This window comes from Elephas maximus, chromosome 2, assembly GCF_024166365.1.
Source record: "Elephas maximus indicus isolate mEleMax1 chromosome 2, mEleMax1 primary haplotype, whole genome shotgun sequence".
Taxonomy (NCBI): Eukaryota; Metazoa; Chordata; class Mammalia; order Proboscidea; family Elephantidae; genus Elephas; species Elephas maximus.
Genome location: NC_064820.1, coordinates 153,835,750 through 153,848,482, shown reverse-complemented (window position 1 = coordinate 153,848,482; position 12,733 = coordinate 153,835,750). Strand labels below are relative to the sequence as shown.

Sequence of the window (12,733 nt, the reverse complement as noted above, 5' to 3'; positions counted from 1 at the left end):
GAGCTGCTGCCACGAGTCCAGGGTGCATTGGGTTCTGTGGGCCATGGGTACAGTGTGGCCCTGCTGCTCCAGGGCTGGGAAACAGAGGCACCGTGGCTTGTGCCACTGGTGAGTCCCTGAAGAGCCACCATGATACGACTGGGCTCAACTCAGGCGTTGTCTCCTGCAGGAGACCTTTGGGAACCTTTTCTCCCCTTCCCAGCTAGATTAGATGTCCCTCCTCAGGCCTCCTAGAGTGTCCTGTGGTCCATGTGGGCTATGTTGTCAGAGCCATTTGATGTAGCTGTTGGGGCTAGGAGGGGGAGGCTGGGGCCAATGGGGTGAGGGTCAGGGAGGGGTGGGGTACAAAGATCAAATTTTCAGAGAGGTCTAATTTCCACAGTTCTTGTTCATACTAATGACAATAAACTTGAAAGTTTTGTTTTGGGGCTTCATCAGTTTGTACCCAAATCAAATTAGCTGCCTGTGAATCTTGTCAGGGACCCCTGCCATAGCAAACAGCAAGACCCACTGAAAATGTCTGCTCACCTGTCTGGCTCCCTGTGAATGTTGAGGGCTATTTCTGTCCTGGGCACCATGTCCCCAGTACCCAGCATAGACTTGGCCCTCAGGAAACGTTGAAGGAAGGATTAATCCTCTCTCCCCACTGAATCCCTTTCTCCACTTCAGCTGCTGTAGATGCTGTTTGAGGAAGCTCTGGCCCTCAGGGGCTCTGACCCTGTGCTCAGTACTCTTAGCCTGGTGCAGTCGAGATCCTTGGGGGAGGGGAGAGCACAGCCCCGGGGGCCAGGGCCAGGGCCAGGGCCGGGGGCTACTTGGAAGAAAGAGCCTGAGGCTCCTGGGGAGCCAGAATAGCTTGAGTCTAGTCCCACTCTGCTGTTTACCAGCGTGGGCTTGCCTCTCTGGTACCTCCTTTTCCCTGACTGTGAGATGGCTGAATTCTTGGTGCCGTCTCTGGTCCACAGGGACCCTCCCCCGGGGGGGGCAGGGATCATGTCAGCTGGAGGCTGGGAAAAGGCTGGAATTGTAATAATTGTTCCTGTGTTACCCCAGCTATGCTCCAGTGGGAGGGCTAGGGACCTCCTCTCTCCAGGGGCAGAGAACACGTTGGTGCTGGATGTGCCTCCTCTGGGCTTGTAAGTGTCCACAGCCCACTAGGGCTAAGGGTCTTGTCTAAAGGCAGGGCTGCTGGCACCCCACCAAGCCACACTCTTAGAGGTTTCTGCCCACTGTCACCCAAGGGAGGGAGGGTTTGAGCTTGGGGACCTGCTTGTAGGGCTTGGGTCTGTACCTAGGACTTCCTCCCACGCTCTTCTCCGTATCCCCATCCCTCTCTCTCCTCTTACCCCATTCACTTACAAGACTTCAACTCTATGTCCATTCCCATGTCCCAATCCAGTCATTATCATATTGGGTGATCTTCAGCATCTCACTGAGCAGAAATTTCAGTTTCTTCATCTGTAAAAAGGTGGCAATCCCAAATCACCCTCTTACCCTTACTGAGTAGATGAGAGGAGAAAAATAAGATTGTGAAGATGAGAGGCCTTAGGGATATCCCAAACATGGAGTCTTTGGGGACCTCCACAAGCTCTCTGTGCAGATGTTCTGGAGGGCTACATAGAATCCTGGTGCTTAGAATCTGAGCTCAGCCCCTCCTTCCTCCAGGGTAGTGGAAGGTGCCAGTAAAGTGGAGGTATCTGACCCAAGAGCTTCCCCAGAGCTGCACCTGCAGGTCACAGAGGATGGGGACAGGTGAAGACAGGAGGGCACCTGTCACCTACTCACCCCCTCAGCATCTGGCCTGAGCCCACCCTCTCCTCCACAGGGCCTGCTCTCTGCTCACCCTCACCATGGCCTGCCCAGGGCCTGACCCCCCTGAGGGGCCTGGGACTCAGGGCTTGTGGTGAGAAGCCTTGCGGATCCTAGAGCTCCCAGGAGCCAGGTAAGTGTGGTGGGGGCTTCTGAGCCGCAGTTAGAGGTGGGAGTTGGGCGGCTCACGTATAGACTTCCCAGGGCAGCATAAGAGTGTCTCCCCTTTTTCTCTACTCCCAGTGCCTAGGCTAAGATCCTCTGTTGACAGATGATGTGGTCAAAGGCAACTACGTGGAGAACAAGCGGAAATTATTAGCTGAAAAGAAATACTTCCAGTACGTTGATATGTTGATGAGTACACCAGGACAAAGTTTTGTAAATAGTGTCTTCAAATATCTTTTCATGTTTTTTCTGTTTTTTCCCTACTACTTTTTAAAATTTAATAGACCTTTTTTTTTAAAGAGCAGCTTTAGGTTTACGCAAAAATCACGCAGAAAGTACTGAGTTTTCATATACCCCCTCCCTCCTGCACAACATTTCTCCTATTATTAACATCTTGCATTCATGTGGTACATTTGGTACAACTGATGAACCAATACTGATATATTATTATTGACTGAAGTCCATAGTTACATTAGAGTTCACTCTTTGTGTTGTAGGGTCCTGTAGATGCACAATTTAAATTTTTTATCATGAAAATGTGTTACCTCTAGGATTCCCTGGGCTGTGCAAACATAATAATTAAAAAATAATAATGATGATACAATGAAGATCTATACAAGCTTGCTTGAGAAATACATCATGTCATGTATCCACCATTACAGTGTCATACAGGATAGTTTCACTGCCCTAAAAATGCCCTGTGCTCCACCTATTTATCCCTTCTCCCGCTTGCCCTAGAGATCTGACAACCACTCATCTTTTCACTGTCTCTATTATTTACGCCTTTTCCGGAATGCCATTTACTTAGACCCCCTACTACTTTTTTATTTTTTCGTTTCTAATTCATTTTCAGCCACTTATATATCTTCAGGGAGCCCTGGTGGTACGGTAAAGTGCTCAGTGCTAACCAAAAGGTTGGTGTTTTGAACCCACTAGCTGCTTCACAGGAGAAAGACGTGGCAGTCTGCTTCCATAAAGATTACAGCCTTGGAAACCCTATGGGGCAGTTCAACTGTCCTGTAGGATCACTATGAGTCAGAACTGACTTGACAGCACACAACAACAACCCTTTATTTACCCCCTGCCCTTATCCCCCATCCCTCTAGACCTAAGTAACCACTAATCTGCTTTCTGTCTCTATGGATTTGCCTATTCTGGACATTTTATATAAATGGAATCATACACTATGTGGTCTTTTGTGACTGGCTTCTTCCACTTAGTGTAATGTTTTCAAGGTTCATCCATGGTATGGCACACATCGGTACTTACTCCTTTTTATGACTGAATAATACTCCATTTTATGGACATACCACATTTTATTTATCCATTCATCAGTTGATGGACATCTGGGATGTTTATACCTTTTGGCGATTATAAATAATGCTGCTACAAACATTTGAGTACAAGTTTTTTCGTAGACATATATTTTCATTTTTTTTTTATACTTAGGAGTGGAATTGCTGGGTCATATGTTTAACTTTTTGAGGAACGACCAGACTGTTTTCCACCATGGCTGCACCATTTTACATGTCTACCAGCAATGTATAAGGGTTCCAATTTTTCTATATCCTTGCCAATACTTGTTATTGTTCATTTTTTTAATTATAAGTGCGAAGTGATATCTATTTGTGGTTTTGATTTGTGTTCTCCTAACGACTCATGATGTTGTGCATATTTTCAGGTGCTTATTGATCATTTATGTCTCCTCGTTAGAGAAATCTCTGTTGAAATCCTTTGCCCATTTTTAGTTAGTTTATTAGTTTTTTTATTATTGAGTTGTAACAGTGTTTATACATTCTGGATACAAGTCCCTTGTTAGATGCACAATTTAAATTTTTTATCATGAAAATGTGTTACCTCTAGGATTCCCTGGGCTGTGCAAACATAATAATTAAAAAATAATAATGATGATACAATGAAGATCTATACAAGCTTGCAAATCTATTCTGTGGTACACAAAATCTGTTCTAGGGTACATAAGAGTGTGATTTGCGCCAGTTTCTTTCCCGCATCACCAGACATCTCTCTTCCTCCCTCCCTCTGGCAGAGACTGCCCCCTGCTGCAGATGCTTGCTGGTGAGGCTGTTGGTGAGGAGGTAGAGGGCTCAATGCCGTGGATTGTCTCACGGCTCCTGGGAGGAAACAACTACAGTGGCCTACTGCTTCGCCTGGACCCCGAAGGTGCCCCAGGGGAGGATGTAGGGTACTTTGGAAGCTTTGGGATCTGGCCTTAGGCCGGCCTCATCCTCCTACCCAAGCAGCTGGGAGTCTCAGCCCAGAGAGCTCGACCCTCTTGGGGGGCTCGGATCCAGGAAGTTGAGATCTGGAGAGGTAAGGCCAATAGCAACAGCGACCCATTGCTCTTGCCAGAGGCCTTCACCAGCTAACCAAGCACCTTTCCACTAACTGATCCACAACCCTATGAGGCAGATCTAACTTGCAGATAAGGAAAAGGAGACAGGCCTAATCTGTAGTTGCGGAAAGGGAGAGTCAGAGAGGGGAAAGGACTTGCCTATGGTCACTCTGCCATTAAAAATTGGGCCTCTGTGAAATATTATGATGTCAGGGATTTGCTTCAAAAGAATATGAGGGAGGTCAAGTTGGGGGCATACATCAAACAAGAATGGCCATGAGTTGATAACTGCTGAAGCTAGGTGATAAGTAGGTAGATTTCCTATATTTTGTATAGGTTTGAAAATTCCCATAATAAAATCTTAAAAAAAAAAAAAAGTCAGGCCCTCAGGCTGACTCCAAAGTCAACAAACACACATTTATGAGGCCAACACTTTCCCAGAACTTCCTTTGTGCCAGGCCCTGTGGAATGAGGAAGACAAGCTGGGGCAGTCTAGTTTGCACCCGCAGGGACAAATCAGTGGACAGCCAACTAGAGCTATCCATAGGCCAGTCTGGTATTATGATTAAAGGAACAGGCTTTAGCACCAGACAGAACTAGCTTGAGTTTCAGCTCTGCCACTCACCAGGAAGTTACTTGACTTCTCTGAGCTTCAGTTGCCTCATCTGGAAAATGTAGGGGGTGGCAGGATAGATTAGAGTTGCTGCTTGATTGGAGTCCTGAGTGGATAAAAAGAGGCAATCCATAAAAAGCCTTAGCTAAGTGCCATTGAGCACACATAAAAACCTGACAGGTGTTAACTATCTTTATGAATAGAATTATTAATAAAAACTAAAAATATTACAGTGTGTTTTGGATTCCAGAGGAAAGGAATGATTCACTCTGAGTCTCTCCTTACCCTCCTTCTCAGGAAGTTCCCTGAGCTTGCTCCAGGCTGCTTTGTTGGGGGGCCTCAAGAAGGAGGATGGAGGTGAAACAGGTGAGACCCACCCTGTGGGATGTAGTAGAGGAGGCCCGGGCCGACGGGCTGGCCTGAGGACCCTGCGTTCAGGCCTCCTCGGAGACACCCTGATGGATGGTGGGCTCAGCCAGCTAGGCTGGGCACTATGTGAGCTGCAGTTGAGAAAGGTAAGGCCTGGAGGCACCTGAGCTGGTAATGGCGAGAGCCTGCCCAGAACCCTCTTTCTGTAGGTAGTAAAACCCTAGAGCCAGCACCCAGGATGCCAGATGTTCAGACAGGCTAAAGCTGAGGCAGGGAGTCCCCTAGAACCACAGGTATGTCCCCTCATCCAATCACTTAGGAGCCCCAGGAATGTCTGCCTTCCTCTCCTCTATTTACAGAGCACACTGTGAGGGGGCTGGGGCTCTGGTGGTGCAGTGGTTAAGAGTTTGGTTGCTAACCAAATGGCTGGCAGTTCGAATCCACTAGCCACTCCTTGAAAACCCTATGGGGCAGTTCTACTCTGACCTATAAGGTCACTATAAGTTGGAATCAACTAGATGGCAATGGGTTTATAAAGGGGCCCTTCCTTAATTCATTGATTAACTAATTTATTCATTCTCAAACATTCATTGACCACCTACTATGTATCAGGCACAGTACTGTGTAAGCCCTGGGAAATTCCTATCCTCTGAGTTTACATCTCCTGGAAAAAAGCAATTACAATAGTATGATCGGTGTTCTGAAGGGCTTATAAACACAGGGCTGTATGGGGCATCTAAGTTAGCCTTTGCAAGAGGGGGAAGGATGACTGTGTGGAGGAAGTGATTCCTGAAGGAAGTGGCCAGCAACGATGAGTGAAGAACATTCCAGGCAGAGAAAATGACAGGCAAAGACTCAGAAGAAGGTGAGTGCTTCATCTCTTGGGGAACTACAAGCAGCTCAATTTGGTGGAGAACACAGTTTGAGGACGAGAGTCAGGGGAGAAGGACTGGAGAGGGAGTAGGGGCCAGGTCATACAGGGCTTTGTAAATCTGTTGAGATGTTTGGACTTTGTCTTGAAGGTCAAGGAGGAGCCACAAGTATTTTAAGTGCTTTTCAGATGAGCAAACTGAGGCTAAGGGATGTGAGTGGCCCAAGTTCATTGGGATAATCAGAGGCAGCAAAGGTACAATCACACTGGAGACTTTATTAGACTCCTGATACAGTTGGTGCTTTCTTATCCTCTTGTGCTGCATGGCTTCTCTTGTGCAGAAGGGGGCACTGTCTTCCATGATTTATCCCAGGTGGCTGGAATCTCACCCTTGTCCAGCCTCTCTTGGCCCTTCTCTTCTTGCCTTTTCATAATTGCAACTTGTTTTTTTAAAGCTCTGGGCTTTGGGAATTAGGCATGTTAGCCCCAATTTATTGAGCTAGTGCCTGACACTGCTCAGTGTTTTTTTTTTTTTAAATTTTTATTGTGCTTTAAGTGCAAGTTTACAAAGCAAGTCAGTCTCTCATACAAAAATTTATATACACCTTGCTATATATTCCTAATTGCTCTCCCCCTGATAAGACAGCACACTGCTTCCCTCCACTTTCTATTTTTGTGTCCATTCGGCCAGCTTCTGACCCCCTCTGCTCTCTCATCTCCCCTCCAGACAGGAGATGCCAACATAGTCTCATGTGTCTACTTGATCCAAGAAGCTCGCTCTTCACCAGTATCATTTTCTATCCCATAGTCCAGTCCAGTCCCTGTCTGAAGAGTTGGCTTTGGGAATGGCTCCTGTCTTGGGCTAACAGAAGGTCTGGGGACCACGACCTCCGGGGTCCTTCTAGTCTCAGTCAGACCATTAAGTCTGGTCTCTTTACGAGAATTTGGGGTCTGCATCCCACTACTCTCCTGCTCCCCAGTGGCACTCCATTGCCCTCCCTGTCAGGGCTGTCATTGGTTGTAGCCGGGCACTATCTAGCTCTTCTGGTTTCAGGCCAATGCTGTCTCTGGCTTATGTGGTACTGCTCAGTGCTTTATCTCATTTCATGTTCTCTTCAACTTTCTGAGATTGGGGCTTTTACCAGATACATTTTATAGAATATGAAATGGAGGCTCAAATGGCTGAGGTAATATAACTAAGAAGCTGGGATCCTGATTTTATTTCAAAACCTTGAGTTTGACACACTGTCCTGGGAGGGAGTGTGTGGAATTTGCACTCCCAATACCTTCTCAGCAGGTGATAGATTCAGCAGCAAGCCACAGCCCAGGCCTCCAGTGGGAGCCCCAAGGTGGGCCTGGGGCTTGGGGCGGAGCTAGAGGGTTCTTCTCCACGTTTGCCCTGCTTAAGCACATTTTCCTCCAATGGCAGGAAGAATAGCATCTCTAGGACATGGGTGCCATCAAAAGCATCCGCTCCAAAGCTCTGAGGAACAGGTAACATCTCATCTACTCCAGGAACAACTGGAAACTACTGGCAGAGTGAGGGGGTGTTGCATAGCCCAGCTAATCTGCCTCCTGCTTACCTTCCCCTGACACTGGGGAGAAATATGGAGCTTCCAGTAAATGAAGGACCTGAAAGGCTACTGGATCCCTGAGGGAGGGGAAGGGAAGGGGTTGTTTTTCTACTGGATTGGATTAGGGATATGGCACCTGTTGGTAGAGCCAGTCCCTGCCCTCTCTCTACTGCCTCTTGAGTCTCTGCCCAGGCTAGGCCCTGGACACTGCTCTGGGAGTGGAGTTGTGCTGGAAACGTTGGGTTGTGTGTCACAATGCTGCGTGTATGCCTGAGATTCTGGCTGAGCCTAGACTGACTCCACTGAGGCCCGGCAGGCCCCAGATGTGGCCCTGCAGTTCTTCCTGGCCCAGGCTCGGAGGCAGAGATTGCGAAAGCAGCACCAAACTCAGAGCAGAGCTGAAGCATTTGGAACAAGAGGAGGAAGAGGTAGCAGGTGACCAGGTCAAAGGCCTGGTGGCTGAAAAGGTGAGGGATCAAGTAGGGAGAATCCAGTGTCGATCACAACAGACTAGTCCATACCTCTCATGGCCTTGTGGACAGATGAGGCAATTCTCAGTACCAAGTGCTGTGCTGGAGGGAGCGAAGGACTTGTGGGAACAAAGGGGTACCTGACTCAGGCTGGGGATGATCAGAGAAGATGGCATCTGAGACTTAAAGGACTCTGAACTCCATAAGAGCAGTTTTTGCTCATCACATGGAGGCACTTATGTAAAGTTAATATAACTTATTTGAACAAATTAAGAAACAAATATAATTTGGGGGCTTAGGGGGCATGCTATGAGAGAGGACAATACTGTATGCACAATGGTCCAGAGGGAAGGAATGAAATGATGGCTCTGAGAACTGCAAATTTTTGGGTATGACTGGAACCTAGCAGGTACATAGAGCCAAGGCTAAGAGACAAGGGCCTCAAATGCCATGCCTCAGGATTTGGACTTTACCCCAAAGATAATGGTGAACCATTGAAAAGTATGTGTCATTTCAGCTCTGTTCCTCACTAGTCATGTGATTTTGGGCAAGTTAGGTCACGTCTCTGATCCACTGTTTCCAAATCTGTAAAATGGCAACTACTCATATGGCTGTTACTGGATAAAATGAGATAATATACCTTAAGTATTTAGCACAGCACCCGGCACGCAGATGGTATTCAGCCAAGAGTATGTCTTAGTACTGAAGGCCTCTGAGGAGACACACAGATGGCACCAGGAGCAGAGAGTGCTGAGACTACAGCTGGAGGGCCTTCAGGCAGAGTGGGATGCTGCAGAGCAGGACCTGGTAGCCCTCTATGCCCTGCATGTGGCAGGCCACCTGAGCTCAGACATCCCGTGTGCTGCAGGTCAGTGGGGACAGAGGGCAGGCCTTGAGCTGGTTCCAAGGTGGCTGACTGATAGGCCTCTCTGATCTGGCCACAGGTGTTTCAGGCCTGGCAGAGGCTGTGGGAGGAGCAGGCTGTGACTGCAGAACAATACTACCGCAGCCTGCTGGCTGGCGCCCTGCAAGATACCATCAGCCTGGCCACAAAGAACCAGGAGTTCCAAGCCCAGAACCAGCAGCTTCATCAGGGTACAGACTAGGTGGGGGCACTCATGCTGGGTCCCTGACCTGGGGAGAAATCTGGTGATCAGGAATCTTTCATGGGCAGCTTCCTTTCTCCTTATTCTTGAGGGTCCTACTTCTTGAGAGATGGGATATAACCAAGAATAACCCTCATTACAGATAATTAATAACACCACTTCCTGGTTTCACAGTGCCAGCTCCTAAACACCTAATATCCATTCTTTCATGTAATCTTTTCAGCTACCCATAGTAGGTTATACGTATCATTTGATTCTCATTTCAGAAATAAGACAACCCTCAGACACAGCTGGAGGGGAATGTAGAAAATTGTAACTCACAAATAAAAGACCAAACTTACTGGTCTGACAGACACTGGAGAAACCCTGACAGTATGGCCCCCAGACACCTTTTTAGCTCAGTAATGAAGTCCTGGCCAAGGTTCACCCTTCAGCCAAAGATTAGACAGGCCCATAAAATAAGACTAAAGGGGCACACCAGCCCAGGGGCAAGTCACAGCCTGCTCCTCCCACAGCCTCTGCCAGGCCTGAAACACCTGTGGCCAGATCAGAGAGGCCTACAAGGCAGGAGGAATCAGGAAAGCTGGTAAAAGGGACCCAAGGTCAAGAAAAGAAAGTGTTGACATGTCATGGGGTTGTTAACCAATGTCATAAAACAATATGTGTACTAACTGCTTAATGAGAAACTAGTTTGTTCTGTAAACCTCCACCTAAAGCACAACAAAAAAAAGTAAGACAACCTAAACTTAGAGATTAAGTAACTGCTCAAGAAGGGTAAAATGGTAGAGCCAGAATTCAAATTCAAGTCTGGCCGGCTATAGTTCTACACTGCAGAAAGCAGTAGTTCACAAGCTTCAGTGTGCATCAGAATCATTTAAACTAACCAAAAAACACAAAACCAGTTGCCATCAAGTTGATTTCGATTCATGGTGACCCCATGTGTTTCAGATTAGAACTGCCTCCACTAGAGAGCTTGTTAAAAAAAAAAGATTCCCAGATTCCACTCCCTAAGACTCTGCTTCAGTACCTCTGGGGTAGGCCCAAAACTATTTTTCACAAGCTCATTAGGTATTCTAGCAGAGAAGCAGGGCCTGACGTACCTCTGATCATGACAGCAGGTAACAGGCAGGAGAATCGGCAAGTGGGCCAGAGGAAATGGGAATCAAAACCATACCAGGTTCTTAAAAAAGTCTTCCAGCCTAGAGTTGAGTTTGTCCTGCCAGGCCCAGCACCTTCCATTCCCAAGGCTCCCTCTAAATTCCTTAGGGCCCAGGTTTTCAGGGAAAGCTCAGAAGCTCTGTGACAGCTCCATAGAGTCACTAAAGGAAAAAATGCCTCTGGCAATAGTGGGATAAAACAGCTTTTTCTCCTAGTTCAGAAGTTCACCCTAGAATTAAGACATTCAGGATACCAGGGGAGTAAAACTATGTTTGAGAAGAACTGTGCAACACAGAAGACAAAGGACAACCATGGCCAATTGTAGGAACCACCCTACACCCCAGCACACTTTATTAAGACCTTATTGCTTACGCAGTTAGAGACACTGATTGAGCTATAGGAATTTCCCTACGCCTGGCCCCTTTTTTTTTTTTTTGGCCCCAGGTCACTCTCCAGAACTTCCTGGCTGGTGGGAGCTGGAACACTGCTAGGTAGAAGCAGGACCCAGATGGGGTAGTGGGCTTCGAGAGGGTCCTTGGGGTGAGCAGAGAGATCAGGAGTGTAGGCTTAAGCCAAGGCCCAGGGCCAACATTCCCTGAGATGAGTCAAGCCCCAGCCCTCTCTGGGGTTTCCAGGAAAAATGCTAGGTTGGGGAGCAGCACTGTGGAGGGAGCAGGTTACCCAGGTACTGCTGGAGCAGGAGGAGTCGGCAGAGTGGCCTGGGTGACTGTCGTGTAATCTGTGGCAACTGGGTCTTCCTGCATGAGTTGGGGACAGTATCACTCATGGAGAAGTCATGCACCATGCTGGGCTGGAGCAGCCAGAACCAGGCACGGGAACATAGGGTCTGCTGGGTGACAACAGTAGGCAAGGAAAGCTACCTGCTTCCCAGAGCACCCTTTGAGCAACTGCACTATACAGGATGAATCAGGAAGCTTCCCCCATCAGAGATGGGGTCTCTTCTCAGGCCTAGATATTGATGTTTCCCTAACAACTTAGCCTGGAAGAACTTGGGGCGGGGTGGCGGGTGGGTAGGAGCTTTCTTAACCAAACTCACTTTTCCAGTCTCCCAGGGGTTATCCCTTCATTCACCCACATCCAGAGACTGACCTGGCTGCTCCCACTTCCCCAGCTTTCCTCACAAGGCACTTATTACAGGGCTGGTGAGGGGAGGAGAGGGCTGGGAAGTAGCTCTGATGGTGGCACCCAATCTACAGGGTCAGGAATGGGGGTCAGGAGTCAGGGTGGAGGTGGTCAGGGCTAGCGGCTGCCATAGTAGAGGCGCACAGCCAGGCCAATGAGCAGTGTGGCCAGGAAGAAGGCGGCCGTGAGCTGCAGCCGTAGAAGGGCTGCTGAGAGCACGGCGTTGACCACCAGCGAGCAGGACACAACAAAGAGGCGAGTGATACTGCTGCCATGCTTCATGACAGCCGACATGAGCAGTCCGTTTAGTGCCTGACTCAGCACCACGAGTGCTGCCCATCCCGAGAAACCCTCCAGGAGGCCTGGGCCGGGGCCACTGCCTGCGTGCAGACCTAGGTTCAGAAGCACACCAAAAGTGTAGAGGAAGAGGTTCTGAAGTGCCAGGGGCAGCCGTTGTCGCTTCATGAGCATCTCTGTGTATACGGATGACAAGCCTGAGATGAGGCAGTACAGGACGAGGAGCAGTAGTCCCAGCGGGGTGATATGCAGGGGCATAGGGCCAGCAGCAGCTGCTGGAGGGGGCCCAGAAAATGTGTTCCGGGGGTCCTGGAGGCCACCTGCTGCATAGCAGGCCCCTGCTGCCATCAGTAGCAGCAGTGCTAAACCCTGGCGTGCGGAGAGGCGATGCCGGAGGCAGAAGCAGTAGAACAGGGCTGTGCTTCCAATCTTCAGGTTGCTTAGCACCTGGTAAGTGCTGGGGTCCATGTAACGTTGAAGGTAGATCACCAGGTTATTGTTAGCGCCATAAAGGAGGGCTGATAATGCAAAGGGGACAGCCTGGCGCCAGGGTGGGGCCCCCTGGGGCCATGCTTGCCAGCCCACCAGCAGGGAGAAGGCGCACAACAGCAGCTTGGTCAGCTCAGTCAGCAGCACAGCCGAGGAGGGCCGGAAGGGCACTCGGCCGTCCACATGGCACAGTGCCAGCAGTGGGGCATGGGCACCATACATAGCAGTGGACAGGAGTAGCATCAGGATCCAGCGGGCCTGCCTGGGACGGCCCAGGCCTGGCAGACCCCCGTCCTCTACACTCATGCCCATACAA

The 12,733-nt window shown here is 49.0% G+C and overlaps 1 protein-coding gene across 4 annotated transcripts in view; it reads right to left on the bottom strand.

Annotated features, from left to right (window-relative positions):
• The window catches only part of LOC126070045 (probable UDP-sugar transporter protein SLC35A4), a 35,923-nt gene extending 23,194 nt beyond the window's left edge, over positions 1-12,729 (bottom strand). For all 4 annotated transcript variants that reach the window (XM_049873824.1, XM_049873823.1, XM_049873825.1 and 1 more), the window contains exon 1: positions 4,953-12,729. In XM_049873824.1, the coding sequence (XP_049729781.1) occupies positions 11,749-12,729 (981 nt within the window). In that variant the 3' untranslated portion in view covers positions 4,953-11,748. The remainder of the gene's footprint in view (positions 1-4,952) is intronic.
• Positions 12,730-12,733: the final 4 nt, after the last annotated feature.